Below are 19616 nucleotides of genomic sequence, written 5' to 3' on the forward strand. Positions count from 1 at the left end.
ATATTTGATTAGCAATGCGCAGCAGTCTGCAAAGTCCCAAACAGCACGCCATATGAGCAGCGTGCGGTCGGAGTTTGGCAGAATTATTTAAGGTGTGACGCCGCCCTGAGGGTCCCCAACATGCTTTTGGGGGTGCGGAGGTGTCGGGGGTGCGAACGTGCAGCTCACCGGCGCCAAGGCCTCAGGTGAGCTGAGAAGTGGAGCCTTGCTTTTGTCTTGTTGAATTGTTGTTCAAAGCTGGCTTTTTTTTTTTTGAAAGTGTTGAGGTGTCAATTAGACGAGCAAGCAGCTTGCAGCACCTCCAAACTCACTCATTAACACTACACACACACGCACACACTTTTTGTTTGTTTGTGCCACCGATACACAGCATGCTGCAACAAGTTGTTTATTTGTGTGTGTTGTTGATGTTATTTTTTAATTGTGGGGATTTCTGACAGCTCAATATTTTTTTAGATCATGCTCACCTATATTTACAAAAACTAAATTCTACTTCCAGTATGTGTATGCTAATCGGTTCAATTACCGCAACAATAATGCTAATTTCTATGAACTTGTCGATGGAGTGTTACATTTGATGTTAGCATTAAGCTAGCAGACCTTCGTTATATGGTTAGATTGAGGATGTTGATTTTGAAATATACATTTTGGGATTTTTTGTTCATTTCTTCATTTTTACAGTAAATTACAATTCAGGGTTACAAAAAATATATATATATTTTTTATCGTTGGAGAACTTTATGAGCTAGTGTGTCCCTTGTTTTTCTCCAACTTGCTGTTCTGTTGCCAGCTGCCCCAGGAAGCGACCCGACAGGAAGTCTTTTGTTTGAGCTTCTTTCTGCTCTTTTCTTCATACTGCCAATAAAGAAAGTTGCCGGCCAAGTCGCCAAGTTTCCAATCTACGCTGTCAAAACAACAATAGCGACGATGGGGGATCCCGCCATCCGAGCGGCGAGCGTGTCCTTACGCTGATTACGTTCCCGACGGGCCGCCGTTTGTCAAGCTCCGGAGCGACGCAACGGGGCTCCCTGATGACTTAATTGCTCGCAAAAGGCTCGTTAAAGCTTCCTATCCATCATAAGTCGTACAGCGAGCGACAAGTTGTGAGCAGCAACTTTTGAGCGGCGCTTGATGAGCAATTAGTGACGTGAAACCGATTCCAATTGTTCGGCTTTGGCTTCTTTGTGGTGGAATTCATCACATGGATGGATGCCGCTGTGCCGCAGACATTGTGATGAACGTCGACAGAAAACGTCGGGAAACATGACGGACAGGAGGCGTCATCTCGTTTTATAACAGCTTTCCACCTTGGCCACCTCACTAAAAAGTTCTAGCTCCGCCCCTGAAAAACACCCACCACCCCTTTTTAGCTTGACTACTAAATATTCTGCAGGTTGGTTAAAAACAAAATAGCTATTATTGGAAAATGTGAAACTGAAATATTTCCATGTGGACGTCCCGGAAAGAAGGCGAGGGAGCAAAGTGTCATTGGGCTTCTCGGAGGATCTTCGCAAGACGCTCTCAGCAGTCCTCGCAGGTGCAAAGTCAGATTTGGATGCTGTTTGGTATTAATTGGCGATCATTTACAGAGCTCTTTTGCCAAGAGCGAGCGAGTCTTACAAGGCCGCAGCTGGGGTTGTCGGGGTGGGGGGGGGGCAGGCCTGTTGGCATTGTGGCAGCATATGTTTGGTGCCAAGGACGCCATCCATTTGCATTTCTTTTCGGGGGGAATTTTACAAAGATGCTTTTGTGCAGCGGCGAGCGTTGCAATTAATCACGAGTGAAATGTATCGGCTGATGAAAAGCCATAATTCTACTCGGGGTTGGGTTGGGGGGAAAGTGGCAGCATCTGCACTCGTGCCCCTCAACCCACACCCGACACGGCATCCTTTTTTTTTTTTTTTTTTTTTGATGAATGTGCCTTGAACGGCGAGCGTTTCAATGTGCTGGCAGGAAGAAAAGCAGCGACAGCGTCTTTTCATGTTGCGCCATAAGTCATGAAAATAGTTCTGTGAAACAGGCGGCGCGCGTGCGTAATGTCGCAAACGTGCCATTGAAGAAATGTGAAAAGCCACTTTGACCAAAATCACTTTTCAACCTATGGGGTTAGTTGTTTCAGGTTAAGGTTAATAGGTTGAACGTAAGGTTAGAAATTTGTATTGGAGTCAAGGTCAAAGGTTGTGAGTCAGATGTGGTTCTTTTTATGACGTCATCTGGCTCACAATAAATATGACATTTATTAATACTCTAAATAATGAACAATTCCACTGACATTTTTTGTAAAACATTTCAAAAACCAGTATTAGGAATTATAATAAAATTTATTTCATTTATTCATTTTTCGGCGGCCGAGCACGATTTTGTACTTCCGGGTGCGCGCGCCAAAACGCCACTTTGATTGGATCATGCGAGCCTGCAAAGACAGGTGTGAGGACACCTTTTTTTTTTTCGTAAACTTTATCAGAAAAGCTATAGCTAACTGTAGAGCACAAACGAGATGGCTAGAAGAATGACAAACATCGCACTTTGCAGCACGAATGCACAGAGGAATTTGCTTTTGTGGAGAGAACATCTTCTGCGTTGTGTCTAATATGCAGTCATAACATTTCGTCGAGTGTTAAGAGGAATGCATGGAAATAACCAACGGGGGAAACCAGGAAGGAACCATGCCAAGAGCTCCAACTTTGGCAAGATGACTTCAATTTATTAGCGAGCCTGAGGAACGGACGGAACGCCATTCACAGATTCACGAGTATGCCAAAACATTCATGCAAAATAATCAAACGAATAAAAGTGTTCACCATCGTACTGATCTCCATGAAGTTTTGGAAAATGACCGCAAGCAGAATGGAGTGGACTGAAATGAAATAACTGCAGACCAGAAGTCGCACTAACAGTAAGAAGCATTTTATTTATTATTGGTTAGCTTTTTCCATAACTATGATATCACGGAAATACATTTTGAAATATATAGCTTGGACTAAAAGATTCCTGACCCCTGAGGTCAACTAGTAAAGTCAAAGTTTGATTTATTGTCAATTTCTTCACATGTCAAGACATACAAAAATTTTGTGAGTTTGCGTTTGTTATTCTTTATATATTGTATTATTGTATTGTGTTGCACGCTATCAATGACACGCCCACTAAAAAGCATTTTTTTAAAAAGAGAAAGAAAAAGTGGGTCACCTTTAACCTCATGACCTCCATCACAGCAAGTTGTTAGCGGCCTGCAGTCGCATGGAGCTCGCAGTCGGAGATGTTAAGATATCCTGTGTCTAGTTTTTGTTTGGCTGGTTAAGGATAGCAGTTAAGTGTTGTGTGTTGTTGGGGCTCCTGATTTGAAGAAGGTCAAAGTTGTGTTAGTGTCTCAGTTTTTGACCTACCGCAAATTATCGCCTCCATTCTTCCGGATGTCTAATTGAGCCGATTAAGCAATTAATTTAGCATTGGGATTAGAGGCTCCGCACCTTATACGTGTAGCGGGACCAGAGCGGCGGCGCTGCCAAGCCATGGATCCGCTCCAGATTTTTTTTTTTTTTTTCGGCAAGGTGGCTCCAGATGGATGAGGGGGTTTGGGGACTCTGCAGTGTGTTGGCCAACTGGTCCAAAGTTGCCATGCTGATTCCAGAGCTCGCATTATTCGAACATCTCCTTTCTGTTTACTTGTAACTGGAACCGCTGTGAGGGTTTAAGGGGTGACTTAGAGGTTAGGGTCCCCAAAGTTCCAAAAATCGACATTGACGGAAGCCAGTAATAAGATTAGTTGCATTCTTGCATCATATATTTGTCTAAATGTGTGTTACCCTCTGAGGACTTCAAAGATAGGAAAAAGGTGTGAGGCTTCACTCTGAATTGATCCTCTGTAGACACAAGATGCAATCCTCGACAAAAAAAAAAAAAACTTTCGACAACTTTTTCCTCTGACACCTCACATTCTCTCCTGGCTCCGTGCATCAGGGGCGACAAAACCCTCCCTGTTCCCCTCTTCCAAATGTACAAAATGCCTCTCATCAAAGCCTTCATTAACAAGGAAGGTTAATTAAAAAATAAATGCGTAAACATCAATATCAGCGTCGGGGCGATGCATAATGCGGCGTAATGATGTTTGAGGGGCGCTTTAGCACCTCGCTGGGACCCCTTGGTACCTCTCAGGCGCTTGCTTGTGTTGTAAGCCTTTGTTGTGTGACAACAAAGAGAATGATGTTAAATTCATCAGCGGATGAATATTTCAATTGCGTTTGCTTTATAGTTGAGCCGCTGTTGGCATTTCCATTTTGCCTCCATATGTGCAGCCATGTTAAGTGCAATCATTACCATTTTCTACCTGGGGGTCCGCCAGGGAGGGGATGAGGAGGGGGTAACAGGCCCCACTGATAGCTCTGTTTTGCACACAGCAAGGGGAGGCGCTTATGCATCTTTTAAAAGGTGTGTTTGCTGCACCTACATAGCGATTATTATCGTGCGTGTGTGTCTGTGTGTGCTTGTGCGCTTATGTGTGTTTGTTAACAGCTGACTCACAGCCTTTGCAGACAACATTAGAAGTCAACATTATACTTAAGAAGCCAAATAAAAAGCAAAACAGAGTGAAGGCTTTTTATTTTGTGTGTGACATCAAGCGGAATGAAATTTTGCCAAGTCCAAGTCGGATGAGCTAACGCTAAAAAAGTCGCTAACAAAACAAAGTTGGCTAATTATTGTCTTCTATGCAATGAGGCCACACACACACACGCACGATTTATTGATGAGCCTCACACATCATTCATTAGCATGCTAATGCTACTAAATAGCTCAAGACACTATGAGTGACAAGTCAGTCAATTAGCTTGTTGATTATGTCGAGCCGACGCCTTCATGGCTACCCGTTCTAAGGTCACTTTATTAAGTACACCCGTCTAATGACACCTGATGATAATGCTCGCGTTTTGATTGACACTCACAGAGGTGACAAATTAATAACACCGTGATTGAAGTGATAATGTTTTGTTACCTTCGCGACAGTCAAAATATTAGGAATGGCACTGCGATATCACCAATTTCTTCTTAATTGCCGCTCACGTTAGCCACGATGCTGTCCAAATACTTATGGACACCGGGAGAATCGTGACTATTTTGACTTGCTTTTTTAGGATCATCAAATGCCTCATTAACACCTCTCAAACGCTACGCAAGCATGTACGCCATCCAAAACGGCGCCATTGTCTCTCAATCTGAATTGCTCGCAGCTGCATTGACCTGACAAATTTGCTAAAGCTAATACGCTAAAGCTAATTTGCTAAGTGTCGCGCTAGCTTTAAGTGCACTCCAGGCGGCGCAGCTGCCCTGGAGGGAGGCCTTCATTTCCCCCAATGGCGTGGGGAGATATTTAGCATAAGTGCCTGCTACAGGGCACAGGTGGCCAAACCAAGAGGGCGAGTGCCACCCCTCTTGTCGGGGCCCCTTAGTGTCTCCTTGTTGGGGGGGGGGTGGCATAAGAGGGATAATCAGGGTCATGATCTGATCAGAACGGGCAGGCCTGCAATTAATGTGAAAAGGAGCCGAAAGGTTCGGCAGCTGGCAATTAAAGCAACGTCGTTGGCGCTCTCTGGCCTGGAGCCGCGTCCCCGTTGATGCTCGCCTCTGTGGGAATGAATGAGAACGCCATCGCAGCGCAATTCAGCGGCACGCTAACGCAGATGTCGACTCTTGAGCGGCCCAATTGACTCCTGAATGGGGAGCAGAGGTTGTCAATGGCGTCAATCATCCGCTGATTAGGCTTTGGGCACCAGCCACAATGGACGCCAAATGACACGAGCGAGAAGAGCATGCCTTTCCGCTTGCCTTTTGGAAAAATGAAAATTAATTTGATCTAATGTCAATTTTTTTTCATTTATTGAATTAGACAGCAGCAGTCGGTGAATGAATGAATGCCCAAACCAATGAATCAAGGATTTTTAGATTAAAAAAATATATCATTTTGCCAATACTGTATTTAAATGACGTTATTTTCCCTATATTTCTTTCTTAATTCAGAATTGTGCTAAGAATGACAATTACATTTTTTTTAATGTAATATTTAATTTATTATTATTATTATTTCAATTTCTTTTTTACATGTGGCTAAACCAATACAATTAAAATTAATATAATTAATATATACACTATTTAAATGTGATGATTTTTGCAGTTTATTTTTTCATTATATTATATTATATAATTTAATTATAATTTAATTGGAAATGCATTGAATTAGATGGCCATAGTGGCTTTCCGATATCTTTGGGATTTTATAAATAATTTACTAATATGTAGTTTACATTAATTGGATTAAATAATTCAAGCCCTCCCCCAGTAAAACAAGAAAAAGTCCAATTAATTACTTCTTATAGGTGTTCCAGTACTTTTGTCTTTTTTTTTTTTGCACCACATTCCTTGGTGGACTCTCCCCAATCCGCTGACCCGATCTGTCATCTTAACGGGAGTCACTCAGCCATCACCAGCACTACCATCATCCTTCTCATCATCATCATCATCTTCATCACTTCGTCTGCTTCCTGTCGAGCAGTAATGACGTACGTTGAATAATTGAGCGTCATTATCAAAGCAGGAGCCTGGCTTGTTGTGTTGCGCTGCGAAAAGTTGCTGTGATGTTGGGCACTCATGACTTATTCACCGTGCGGCGCCTCCATCCTGTTTGTCCTCCTTTTTAACGCCACGCAAACAGCGCAAATGACACCAGATGAAAATATTAGCATTCCACACTGGGGTAAAGGCCCCACATGAAGTTGCTCTCAGATTTTTTTTTTTTAGTCAAGAGTTTTATAATGACCTCATCCTGTTTTAATTAAATACACAAAGCACTGTGATAAAATAGAACGGAAAGAATTCGATAGTCTACATGGGTTGTTCCACCGTTTGTGCTCTAGTGGCGCCGCATTGAACAATGAAGGATACAAAAAGCAGCACCTTGGCAGGCTGTGCTTTTCGACGCTTCGAGAAGCACTTAAACAAATCGCACACACACAGACACACACACCTCATTCTTTGCATCACACCGCAGGAGGCGGACCTACAAGTCGACAACATTGCAGTTGTGGTTTACTTTGCATCTTGGTGGCTGTGTGCATATTAAATCAGGTTGAGGTCATTTCATAATTTGATTGTGTTTATATTCATGATCAAATGTAAGATGCAAAATAATGATTTTTACATTTCCTTTTGTTGTCTTTACTTTCTGTCCTCTCGTTTTCCTTCCTCTTCTATCTTGTCACTTCTTTTCCCTTCCTTGTTTTCTTTCTTCCATTTTGTTACCATTTTTCTTATGCCATTTCTTTTCCCTTTTTTCTTCCTCTCTCTCTCTCTCTCTCTCTCTCCTATCCTTTATTTTGTTTCCTTTTTCTTGCCACCTCGTGTTGAGCCGTCACATTGTTGCCATGCATTGCCTCCTTTAACATTCATAGATGGAGAAGACGAATGTTAGCGTTTAGCGTTAGCATGATAAAATAATCATGTCCCCCCGCCCCCTCACCTCGGGGACATATTGTCCCGTGTGGGCGTCCCCTCGGGGACAGACGGACCCGCCGTGGGGAAGCTCAGCGGGTGAGCGAGGAGCTGATGAAACGGAGATCGGGTAATGAAGGCATGGCCCGTGGCTTCCACGGCCTCGCCATATGTTGAGCCAAATGCAAATTGCAGCCCCCCTTCCCTCCCATAGCCGCATTGCCACTCTGTCTCCAATCCAAACAACTTTCTCATCTTGATGAATGCTAATGTGTTTATAAGTGTGCGCTTATTAATATCACAACACGCGTTTAGGCCGGGAACGGTGACGAGGCTTCATGTTGGGTTGTGCTGGGAATCACTCACTAGCCACAATTTGTCAGGTGGTGGTTCATTTTTTTTTTTTTTTATCAACCAGGTTGTTTGGAATGTTCATTCATCCACAAAGTTAGCCCTGGTACCCAACAGCGTCATCAGCCGCTGGACCAGACTGCTGGGTCATAACTCGCCCCCCTACTACCCCAGGCCTGGTGCATAATACAGGGACTCCGCCAAATGTTATTTTTGGAAACAAACGTCCTTTTTTTTTTTTCCTGTCTATTTAAGCATCACATTACCACCTTACATTTTCTCTTTGCGCCATTTTGGTGCCAATCACACGTTGAGCTCAGGTAAAAACGCCTCTTGATTCACAGCTTTCATTTAGCGCATTGCGTTTTGGCGCCGCATTGTTTGGCATACATTCTGGATTGACTATAAAAAAAAAAAAAGACTTCTTAAGATTTTGAAATCCGTAGCGCCTATGGTCTCCATGACAACCACAGACGTGTTGATTGGACCACTCATTTATGATGCAATAAAAGCCCCCAAAACAAATATGCTGCTTGTTTGAGCATATTGGGCCTCGTTCCATGCGTGTGCGTGTTTTTTTTTTTTGCATGAGCAAGAACTCGGAAAAACACAAGACAGCCAATCACATCGCAGCAGACAAACTCTCTTTCATGTGATTGACATGTAGCAGGGTCCAACTGAAGAGGAAAACTGCAGCATAATGATGCATTTCGGAGCAGTACATTTAAATAGAATCATTTGTTCTAATCATCATTTATCTTCTAATAATTAGGAGCGCATATACGTATAGTTGGATTCATCATTTTTATTGCACTGTACTGTATTCCAAGATATAGCCAAGTCCATGGAGACTTGAATGTGAGGTACAATGGCGCCCCCTTGTGAAAGTTTCCGGAATGCTTTTATTAAGGTGGATTTTAAGTTTACTCACGGTGAAGACAGTAAGTCCACTTTTGTCCAGCAGAGGGCAGCAAATAACAGCGTGTAAATCTGAGTTTTGACTTCAACGCAGACTCGAATTATTACTGTACTTGATGCTTTGCTGTTTATTTAACAAAATGCAATATTGACTCATATTATTATGTTATGAAATTATGATAATTTTGCACCCTGTGTATTAAAAACACTCTTCCCACGAGGAGAATTCCCTTGGGGAGGTTGATGCGCAGTAATTGCCGTATTAAAAATTCTGTCTGTCGTCCCCCAGCGCATTCTTTTCAAAGCTGTGCCCATAAAGTGCATATTAATATCAAATCATATTAATAATTATAATGATTGGGTTGGTGCAAGGCTGTAAATTATGCATGCGTGAAGACCCCCCCCCCCCCCATGAATGGGTCTACGAAATGTCTGAACCATAGTGACCACTAGGGGGCAGTCGCATGTACCAATAAACAATGATCACTTAAAAAGTGGAGAAACATCGTTGTAGAACATTTGGCCGTGGTCCAAACCAAAATGTTAAACCCTCAAACTATCACTTTTCCACTTGAGGGGTTCATTTATGCTCCCCGCAAACCTCAAGGACGCACTAGTGGGAAGAAGTTCCCACCCGTGAAATGCTTGGCCGTGATTGGTTGAGGCAGACCCGACAACCACATAGTTACTATGTGCAAGGCCCCGTGGGTTTGCAGGTTTCATTTGTAGTGTTTGGCTTAAGTGCACGCTGGCTGTATACAAACACACACACCTCCTCCTCCTAGTCTCCTTTTCTTGTTGGATCCTCGGAATGTCGTCATGTGGGATGAGCTTTTCTTCGCAAGTCGGGATTTAGAGTTAAACCAATTAGTGTAGGGGATGCCTTCCATGTGGACAGACGCCTTAAGAACAAGAATGATAGCTAGTAGCCTCCTCGCATTATTTAATCATATTAAAAAAGATGATGGTGTTTTTTCATATAATCTGGAGTTTGTTTTGTTGGAATTAGAAGGAACATTGCAGTGAAGTGTTACATGATTTGGATTGTGCTTCACACACACACGCCTACAATTTGGTCTTGGGCGACTTCCAAATTGTTCTCTTTTCAAAAATGTTTTCGCAATGCATAGGAAACAATGCAAATGGGATGCAATTATGAAAGTGGAAAAAAAGGAAAAAGGTTTTTCATAGCATTCCTAGTGAAGTCTTACAACTTTAAGACTAATATAAGTTGTGCACCTAATTGATATTTAATCACGCGTATAGCACAACATAGAAGCAAGAACATGCTAACGGCAACAAATCCCTTTTAGATGAATCGGTTTATTGTTATGTCATCCATCCTAAGTGTGCTCTTTCTGCTAAAAGGCGTTCATAGCATTAGATAATAATGAATAATGTGTGTTATTGTTGTAGCATTAAGCTCACCTGAATACCTTGCTTTGTTTGTCTTTGAATGTGTGTGTGACATCACAGCTGTTGTGTTTATCAAGCGTGGTGTGTGTTAGCACCGAGGGTGTAGCATGCACATTCCTGCACGTCCAGCACATGATTATTATTATCGTTTGGGTTCCGCCAACGTTGCTACAGTAAAGCCAACACAACCCTGGCAGAATTTTGGAATGATTGGCAATTTTAGTGAAAATTTTATTGCTTTGTTGTTGGTTTTTTTAAATGTTTTTCTAGTTTGATTTGAATCTTACACGAAATCCGGCCGGCCTTTGCAGGGAAATCAATAAGAACCTGTCATTTCTTTAACGACATGTTCGAGGCTTCCGAAAATAGAAGAAGAGCCGTCGTGATTGAACAGGAAATGAACCCGGCGCAGCTCACCTGAATAATTCAGCCTTTCATTTGGAGAGGCCGCATCCAATCTATCAGCGTGGGGACGTCCCCGTTATCACTCGCTCATTTTTAGCTGTTTGTCCAAGGTCCGCAAAATACCATCTTTGTGATGTGGATTTTTTTTTTTTTCCTAATGTGCAAGATGATCATGAATGACACGTAGGAAATTAAATAGTTCTCCCACTTCATCACTTATTTTGAAACAATTCTTCCATTAGCATTAGATTTTAGCATTAAGCTAAAAAAAATTATTTAAATATTTTAAATAAAACATAATAATATAAATATATAAATAAAAAAAATATATTAAAAAATCTCACTTTTTTATACGTGTCAGCACAAATAAAAACCGTGAGGCCAGCATGTATGATAATTTACAAATTCGTCCTCATGTTGTGATTTGGACAAAACTGTGTTGTTGCCTTCATTTGGGATGGATGTGCTCCCGAGCCTCCCCAATAGGCGAGCCGGGCTTTTGTTTGAGTTTGAGACCCCTGTTTGTCTCATTGTTTCTGGCACATCAGATAACTGGAGCTGACCCACTTGTTTCACACAAAGTGAAAGAGAGCCCATTTGTGTGTGTGTGTGTATTGTTGTGACCCCTCCCCTGCTGAGCGAAGAGACAGCTGAGAAGGGGCTATAGGGGGTGCGAAGCAAAGGCTTGCATTTGGATTCTCAGTCTCCCCATGCACTGCTGCCAAAATAGAATGAGGAGGACCGCACCCACCCAGGCATGCAAGCCAGCTGAAGCTACCATGTTGATAACACGCACACGCGCACACACCCTCACATCATGTCAGCTGATAATGGATGTTCATACCAAGCTGAAAGAGAATATGTCATAGGGCTGATACCTTTTGGATTATTTATCCTGTGCAAGGTGCTGGTTGTAAGGAATTTTTCTTGCAGAGAATTAAATCACGGATATTTTCTTAGGGGTGGGGGACAGCAACAAATTTTCCCTTCGCTGCAGGTTTTCCACCTGAATTTTGAATCTAGTATTCGTCAGGATGTCAACAAGTGTGACTCACGACGCCGCTGACAATAGCTGACGAGCGAGCGCTCCTTCCCACATGCCAGCCACGCGTTTTTTTCCCGCAAGCCGTAGCAAAAACACTTCCTGCAGGACTGGCCAGGATGCACCTGATAGCTGCTCTTCATTTCATGTGAAAAGAAACGTGTACAAGTTCATCTTAAGAGTCATCCTACATTTCTCTTGTTTTGGGGGTTTCTCTTCTTCCACATTAAGCCAAAGACACCGAGCCTAGTTGGTCATCCATCTTTGCAATGCAGAAAAGCATCCCAAGGGAAGAAGGGGGGGGGGGGGGGGTCTTTTGTGTGTGCCGCTGTTGGCTATGTGCCAGCGAGGCCCCTGAGCTCGGTGTAGACTGAAAGTGAGACGTCGCAAAAGTCAGAGCACACCTCCACCTGCCTCACAAAACACAAACCGGGCCTTGTTCGCGCACAAAATAATTATTAGCTCAAAACACAGACATATTAGCACCAAAACAAAAATATATGGGGGTGTCAAGAAGTTACAAGAGAACGTAAACCAGGACAAATGTTAAATTATAAATAAATAAATACATAGAAAGAAGTCACAAGAGAAAGTAAAACTGGAGAAATGTTAAAATAATAATAATTAATAATAATAAAATAAGATACATGGAGTGCAGTTAGACATTAAATGAATATCTCAAAATCTACCAGCGTCTTTGATGTACCTAATCACCTGGCCGATCATTGTACGAACACAATTCATTCTTGCCCCTGTTATGAAGCTTTTGTGCTACTGATAAGTTATCAGTGTGAGTTTGTCAAAGTGTAGCAGTAAAGTGAGGGAGTTGTTTACTCCAGAAGTGCAATCGGTATCACTTTACATGCGGGACAAGGAAGTCTTCTTCTGTGGTATCAGTGTCATCTGACCCTCCTCCTCCTCCTCCTCCTCCCCCTCTGCAGTCTAGTGCTGTGAATCAGGCCACGTGAATATGAGGAGGCTTTACAGAGGCAATCTTGTCAACAATGTCCTTGCAAAGTGCATGCTAGAATCCAAAAAGGCTTCGTGACCTCGTTTCAGTCAGGCCACCGGAAGTCCCTGACATTTTCTTAGGTTAACACGATATTGGGGGAAAAAAGCTGAAAAATTCTGAAATATTAAAAGCAAAACAGGAAAATATTTGGGGAAAATGCCTCAACATAAGAAGAAATGGAAAAATACTGAAAATAATGTGATAAAGAAATGACAAACTCTCAAACATGCATCCACTTCCTGCAATTCCAGCAAACAAATCATTAACTACCTCACCCAAGCAAATCCTGCCGTCATCAAATCACAGTTTGTGTTTTCCAAATAAACACATCCCGGTTGAGACGTTTACCACCTTTTGTGAAGACCACTGCGGCGTTGGCCTTTAATTATTTGGATTTATGACCGTGAGGCGGCAGGACACCCCCACAATTTGACACTGTCTGGTTCTCATAGAAACCTGCTCACTGTGTTCTGCTTGGGGGTTAGAAGATCACTAGTCTGGGCCTGACATTTTTCTGACACTCTGGGAAAACAGTTTGGAGGCAGCTTCATTGCTAGTTGTTGTTTTCAATACTTTTATCTTTTTTTAAATAGTTGCAGTTTATCTCTAAGAGTGACATTTTAAACTAGCTCTCTGTTGTTGCATCAAAGGATGATGTAATCTCAATTTGATCCAAAGGCTTGTATTAACAGATTCCCAAGAACTGATTGCATGAGAACGTCCTGCCGCAATATGTGGAGGAGTGGCACTGATTAACGTGGAAATGAAGTCAGACTGAATCCTTATTTGGTGTTAATCATTCTTTACGCATCCACATAAACCCGCACCCTGTTTCTCCTCCTCCTCTTCCTGCTCTTGTGTTGAAAAGAGGCCCGCTCACTTTTTGATTCAGACTCCACATTCTCGGAGTTAATCAACTCTTGCGCTGTGTTTAAATAGCGCCGCCCGTGTTATTGCCAACGTTGGGCCGGTCACGCTGAGGAGGTCACATGAGGAAAAAAAAAAAAAAAACACCTCACAGCATTAAGAGGTGTGCGGATCAGATTAGCATCCAGTGTGAAACAATTGGATTGCCACAATGGCGATTTAAAGATGCTGCCAGAAAAAATAAGGTCAACATGATGATTTAAGTCGGTGTAAAATGAAAATAAGTATCTTCTAAATTTGACACATGACAGAGAAGAGAGTTGTCAAAGCGGTGTGGAAAGCCGCGCGAGGTGCTAGCTAGCAGCTAGCTTGCGTGCTAAGTGGCGCTTCTCACAGGAACTACGTGATTGACTAATGTTGCACCCAAAATTGTATTATTTAAGCGTTTCTGTCCTTCTGGCGTGTCGGAACCCACCAGCTGTAGCGACAAACGACTTTTTCATTGCCTTTAACCTTGAACCCGGAGCCACCCCGCCTCAGAGTCCAGACATAAGCCGGTGGGCCGGCTTCAGGGGGGCCACAAAGAGCCGTGTCCCCTCCAGAGGGGTCTTTGTGAGGCACAGGCCTGTGAAATCTGTCTCTGGTCTTGTTTGGTCGTGAGGGATTACGGCGGCGGGCTGCCGCGGTGTGGCGGAATTCCTTTCACATGACCCCCCCCCCAGAGATTTAGGATGGGCACCCCATATCGACTAGAATAAGGGACAAAATAATTAATATAATGTAAGGGAATCATGCGTGAAGATGACATGATAAAATGCAGAGTGCTGGCAAGTCAGTTACACGCACCATGTAACCATAGCAACCATTAGTCCAAGAAACCAAAAGGTCGGCAGCTATTGCGAGCATCCCTTTAACCAGTATTACATAAATAAATAAAAATACCAAAATATCACATTTGAACATAAATAGCCAAGTTATTACGTCGAAACTTTATAAGATGCAACAAGGTTCCGGATAAGAAGTCATTTTATTCCATAAATGCAACCCCGCTTCGAATAAACACCGGCTACTAGTTGTTCGCTTGTAACTTGTGATTTTATTGTCCGTTTGAAGCTCAATCTCGCTGCAGGCAAAGTGTGGCCTCATATAAAAAGCAATAATGGAAATTCCTGCACGGATGAGCGGCTTTTGGGAGGGCTTTTTTTTTTTTTAATGGATGGCCTGTGGACAGTAGACAAATTCATCTCATCTCAGGCAGAAACAGGAAACATAAGCGACGACTCCACGCAGGAAGCAGGAAAAAGACTGTGCTGGCCCTTTTTTTGCTTCGCGCCATTCTTTTTCCAGTAAGCAAGGATGAGCCACCTGCGCCTCACAAAGACGCCATTCATCGACAAACGCCATGACGTTCCGAGACACGAGCGCGGAAGCTCTCCTGACTCGCTCTGATTGGTCGGCGCAACATCAAAGACGATACGATGATGACATTTTTCGCCGCTTTTGATAATGACGAAGATTAAAAATGTTCGCCGCTCAGCCTGTGATTTTACATTACGACCTACATGAGACGATATCAGTATTTAATCTCCCACTTTAGTGAGACTCCAGTGTTAATTAGGTCTCTATTTTTAAATTCCACTCTTCTGCGAGCGAGCAAGGCACACCATCAAGGTCACAGCATGTGGAGCAGATTTTTTCAGACCAGCTGCGAGGCTAACCCGTTAACAGTGTTCAAAAAAGCCCCCCCTGACCTGAATGACCCCCCCCAACCTGACTCGCCATTCCTGTCCGAGCCTGTCCTACTGGCTTCGGGCTGCCCCGACCGCATTACCGAGCCTCGGAGGACGGAGATGATTGTTAACCTAACAACACTCGGGTGCTTTTTTTTTGCTCACGTCGGAACACTTAAACTCTTGTCTTGTTATATAAGCATCGGTGGAAAACACATTTGCACTCCCCTGTCCTGTTTTTAAACACAGTGTGTAAGCGTTAGCCACCTGGTTGGTTCTTAACATGTCGGGTTCGAAAAGCACACGTTGGAGATGGTTTAGTCATAAATTCAGCGCAACGTGTCCAGGCAAATGCAGGTATTTGGAACATTTGGTTCTTTCAAAATCTTCTTTGGCCTTTAGTCAGCATGCAAACAGAATTTAGGGAAAAGTTCACCAAGGGTAGAACTCACTTTAAAACATGGTGAGAATAAAAGTCTGGACAGCATTTTCACCAGTGCACTAAATAGGTTTTTATTTATCAAAAAAAAAAGAAAAAAAATCTCATGATAACGCGGCAACCGGCTCAAAATAGCATTTGTCAAAAGTGGTCGAATAATGCATATTTAAAAAGTCCAGCTAACAAACTGTAAACTCCATAAGAAGTGATCATCTAAAGTGCTTTTAGGTGGGAGATAGAAGACAGCAACCAAAAATCAATCAAAAATGCACAATAATACTTTGCCTTCACGTATATGAAGTGTTAAAAAAAAAAAAAAGATGAGTTAGCATAAAAAAAGTGAAAATTTCATTGATCTAACCCGTCTAGTTATTTTTTTTTAATTTAAAATATTTTTTGGTAAGAATAGAACAACCACTTTCAATCACATCTTGGTACCTACTCACTCTTCCAGACCCCAAACCTTCTCACATCTTGAAAGCCATACATGTCTAGAACTTTCTCATCATCATACTTTGTTCCTTTACACATCACTTCCTGATCCACAGCATGGTCACATGACTGAAGGCTGTGTTCACACTTGGGAGTTAGCGACTACTTTTGTTTTTGTTCGGTCCACTCACTTGCAAGCAGGACCGGTACCAGCTCTCCGAGTAGACTCAGTCATCTTATTTGGTACATTCACACTTGACCAAAGAAAAAACGGCACCACAGTTGAATCCTTCGAGCAGACTTCGTCCGCCCTCCGTGTGCTATTCACAATTGAGCTTGGGTGAGCCCAACTGCAAGTTAAGTGGTCTCAGTTCTAATCAAAAGGTTCACACCAGACCTGCTGAATGTAGTTTGGCTGGACCAAACCGACCGCGTTAGGAGAGCAAACATGACAAGTGTGAACACAGCCCGACAAACCTTCAAGCTCAAAGAACTGAGACAACAATGTTGACGCTGGATTCAACTCCAGACATTCCTTCACCGATAACTCTGCAGTTTTTATCGCTGCTTCTTCTTCTGCTGCCGAATCGCCTTTCTGTGTTTCAAGATCAGGTCGTAGAGTCGGTCCAGACCTTCCCTGAGCCCGTCCCCGATGATAGCGCAGGCGGGCTGCAGGTGCCACGGCGTGGCCGGGCTCAGCTCCTTGAGCGCGAGGAGCTTCTCGATCTCCGGCAGGCCCAGGGAGTGCCTCAAGTCCTGCTTGTTGGCCACCACCAGCAGCGGCACCCCCTGGTTCTCGGAAGTCTTGGCGATTTTGTGGAGCTCGGTCTTAGCTTCCTCCATGCGCTCGGCATCTACCGAGTCCACCACGAAAATGATACCGTCCGTGCATCTCGTGTACGACTTCCACAGCGGCCGCAGCTTCTCCTGGCCGCCCACGTCCCAAAACTGGAAGGTCACGGAGCGGTGGCCGCCCAAAGACACCCGCACCCGCTCGGCGTTGAAACCCTTGGTGGGCACCGTGTTGACAAACTCGTTGAACTGCAGCCTGTACAGCACAGTGGTCTTCCCGGCCGAGTCCAGCCCAAGGATTGCGATGTGGAAGGATTGGAAGAAGGGGATGCTGGCCAGGAAGCTAGGTTGTTCTGAGAAGCCATTCCCCATCTTTCCTCATGGGGAAGGGCCAGCGGGATTGGAGCCAACTTTCACCCACTAATCCTCAGTGTGATTTGATAATCCAAAATGGCTGCAGCAAGAACCTGAAAGCACATTGAAGGTTATTCTTTTTCCAAAAAGGGAGAAAAAGAGCAAACCGGTCAAAATGTTGCCAATTTATGGAGTGACGAGTGGGTCGTTTAATTAAACCAGACAGAAAACGAGCCAATTTAGCAAGGCTCGAAAAAGAACGCGACAAAATGTGCTGTAAAATATTTTGTAAAAGTATTTCACAAACAAGTTAGACAACTGGTAAGTCTTTATCAGGACTAAACTTTCTCTGCAACACTTGTGCCAAATAACGTGGAAATCCCAAGTTTGGATGGGTTCCCAGTTATGCTGCTCAGTTTTAGACAAACCAGTTTGACTTCAGGTTACAGAATGTTCCTGATGATCTAACCCTAATCTGAAACTAATTTGGATCAATTAACTTCAATTTGCATGATCGTTTCTAGTACTACACTTCATTACATGTATTCCTGGAGCTTCACATCAGTAGCTAATTAATGCATGTAAAAAACAGTTGGGTCTTCTTCTCTGTGGTGATATTTAATAAGAATAATAAGACATTTATACCGCCTCAGAATGAATCCCATTGAAATGAGTCACCACCTATGACGGAATAATGACTTGGAGCATTATCCTAACTAAACATGTCAGTGAAAAGATAACAAAAGCAGTATTATGCAACGCTGCTTCACACAGTGTGCAAACATGATCCAAACTAATCTTACCAAGTGCATCATAAAAACATCGAATGCATATGACGATATCTAAATATCGCTCGTGGCTGTAACCTTATTGTCGGTAAATCCCAGACATAAATAAATGATCAGAAACATTTTAATTTAATTTCTCTAACGAATTGTTTTATTTTATGTGTATAGTGGAATGTGTGCGGCGCATACCTTCAGTCGAGCTTTGCCTAACACGTAAACCTGTTTTAATTGCAGGGGGCGACTGCGTACAAGGAGGGTGGAAAAATAGCAGATCGCTTGAAACCTACCAGTCTGACTCCCCCGCAGCGCAAATATCCGCCGCTTTTTCACTGATCAAAAGCCGCCTTCTGTTGTTAAAAGATGAATAATGTCGAATTTCCGACTCCCTGGTGGGAGCGAAGCGAACATGCCAGCCGTGAGTGCTCGAACCTCGGCGTTGTAGACTAGACTGACGACGCCTGGGCTCGGCAGACGGAGTAAACGCCCGCCCGTAGCGATTCCGCTGCCGCATACGATTGGCTCGCTCACTCTCATGTCTGACCGCTGATTGGTTCGTCGCGGATGTCAATCAGAAATACGCCCGGGAACGTGGATCACCTGTTGAAGTTCTGGCGTACGCCGCCGTCTCTTATCAATATTTAAATCTATCGAGTCTCAGCTTGCTTCTGGCTGTTGTTTGGCGATTAAAGTCTTTAAAAGATAGAGTGATAACTACTACACCAGCACATCTTTGTAGTTTGTTACGATCGCTATTTGTGTATTTAAGACTGATGATTGAAACCCATTGGCACTTTCAACAAATGAAGTCACTTCATTTCTAATGTTATAAAATGACTGTTTTAGTGTGACGACGTCTTTTGCAACAACATAATCGTCCGCACCCTAAGTGTGCGTCAACTGGAGCGTGCGAATTTAATACTGTATATGCGCAAAGGGACATAAAAGACTGAATGTGTGTTTGGTGGTTACGCTCATAGCAACAGTCACCTTAGCTTACTAGCTTAGCAACCGGTCTTTATGTGCGCATGCGTGCGTCCCTTCGCGTGTTTGTCTTTAAAATGATTGGTCCAGAAGAAGGAAGTGAGTGCAGCACATGTCTTAATTTGACAGCGCCTCCCAACCAAGTGATGGCCATTGTAAGTATTACCGCTGACTTTGGATATAGAGTATAAATGAATATTGAAAAGAAGTCCTGGGAATTGAAACAGGACAAACATGTGGCAGCTGTAAGGTCCACAGGGATTTAATTCAAGGCCTGATCTTTGGGTGATTTTATATTTAGTGTATGAGTACTTGTGCACGTGCTCACAGATGGCGCATTGATGTCATGCAAAATATTCTACATATGCTTCAAGCATGTGCATGTTTATTTTTTAGGGTGTGGGTGTGTCAAATGAGCAGCTGTGGTCACGTTTAACCCGGCGGCATGTAAATGACATCTAAACATATCTCTTGAAATCAGGTGTAATGTCTCAATAGATCCGGTAGATGGCAGCATATTATATCACAAATGTGCCAGTTCAGGCAGCAATTTGAAAATATTATTACGTGCATGTTTTTGAAATGTGGGAGGAAGTGGAGATTTTTTGTTACT

At 43.1% G+C, this 19616-nt stretch overlaps 1 protein-coding gene across 1 annotated transcript; it reads right to left on the minus strand.

Moving 5' to 3' along the window:
* Positions 1 to 15704: 15704 nt before the first annotated feature.
* Positions 15705 to 18493, minus strand: arl4aa (ADP-ribosylation factor-like 4aa). Its single transcript, XM_037275133.1, has 2 exons — positions 18310 to 18493; positions 15705 to 17347 (listed from the first exon to the last, which is right to left on the minus strand). Exon 2 carries the CDS (start codon positions 17250 to 17252, stop codon positions 16647 to 16649), a length of 606 nt encoding a protein of 201 aa, XP_037131028.1. The 5' UTR covers positions 17253 to 17347; positions 18310 to 18493; the 3' UTR covers positions 15705 to 16646.
* Positions 18494 to 19616: the final 1123 nt, after the last annotated feature.

Source organism: Syngnathus acus, chromosome 16 (assembly GCF_901709675.1).
Source record: "Syngnathus acus chromosome 16, fSynAcu1.2, whole genome shotgun sequence".
Lineage (NCBI taxonomy): Eukaryota > Metazoa > Chordata > Actinopteri > Syngnathiformes > Syngnathidae > Syngnathus > Syngnathus acus.

Excerpts from the sequence above, each read along its gene's own strand:
- arl4aa (XM_037275133.1), bottom strand. The coding sequence starts at position 17,252 with ATGGGGAATGGCTTCTCAGAACAACCTAGCTTCCTGGCCAGCATCCCC.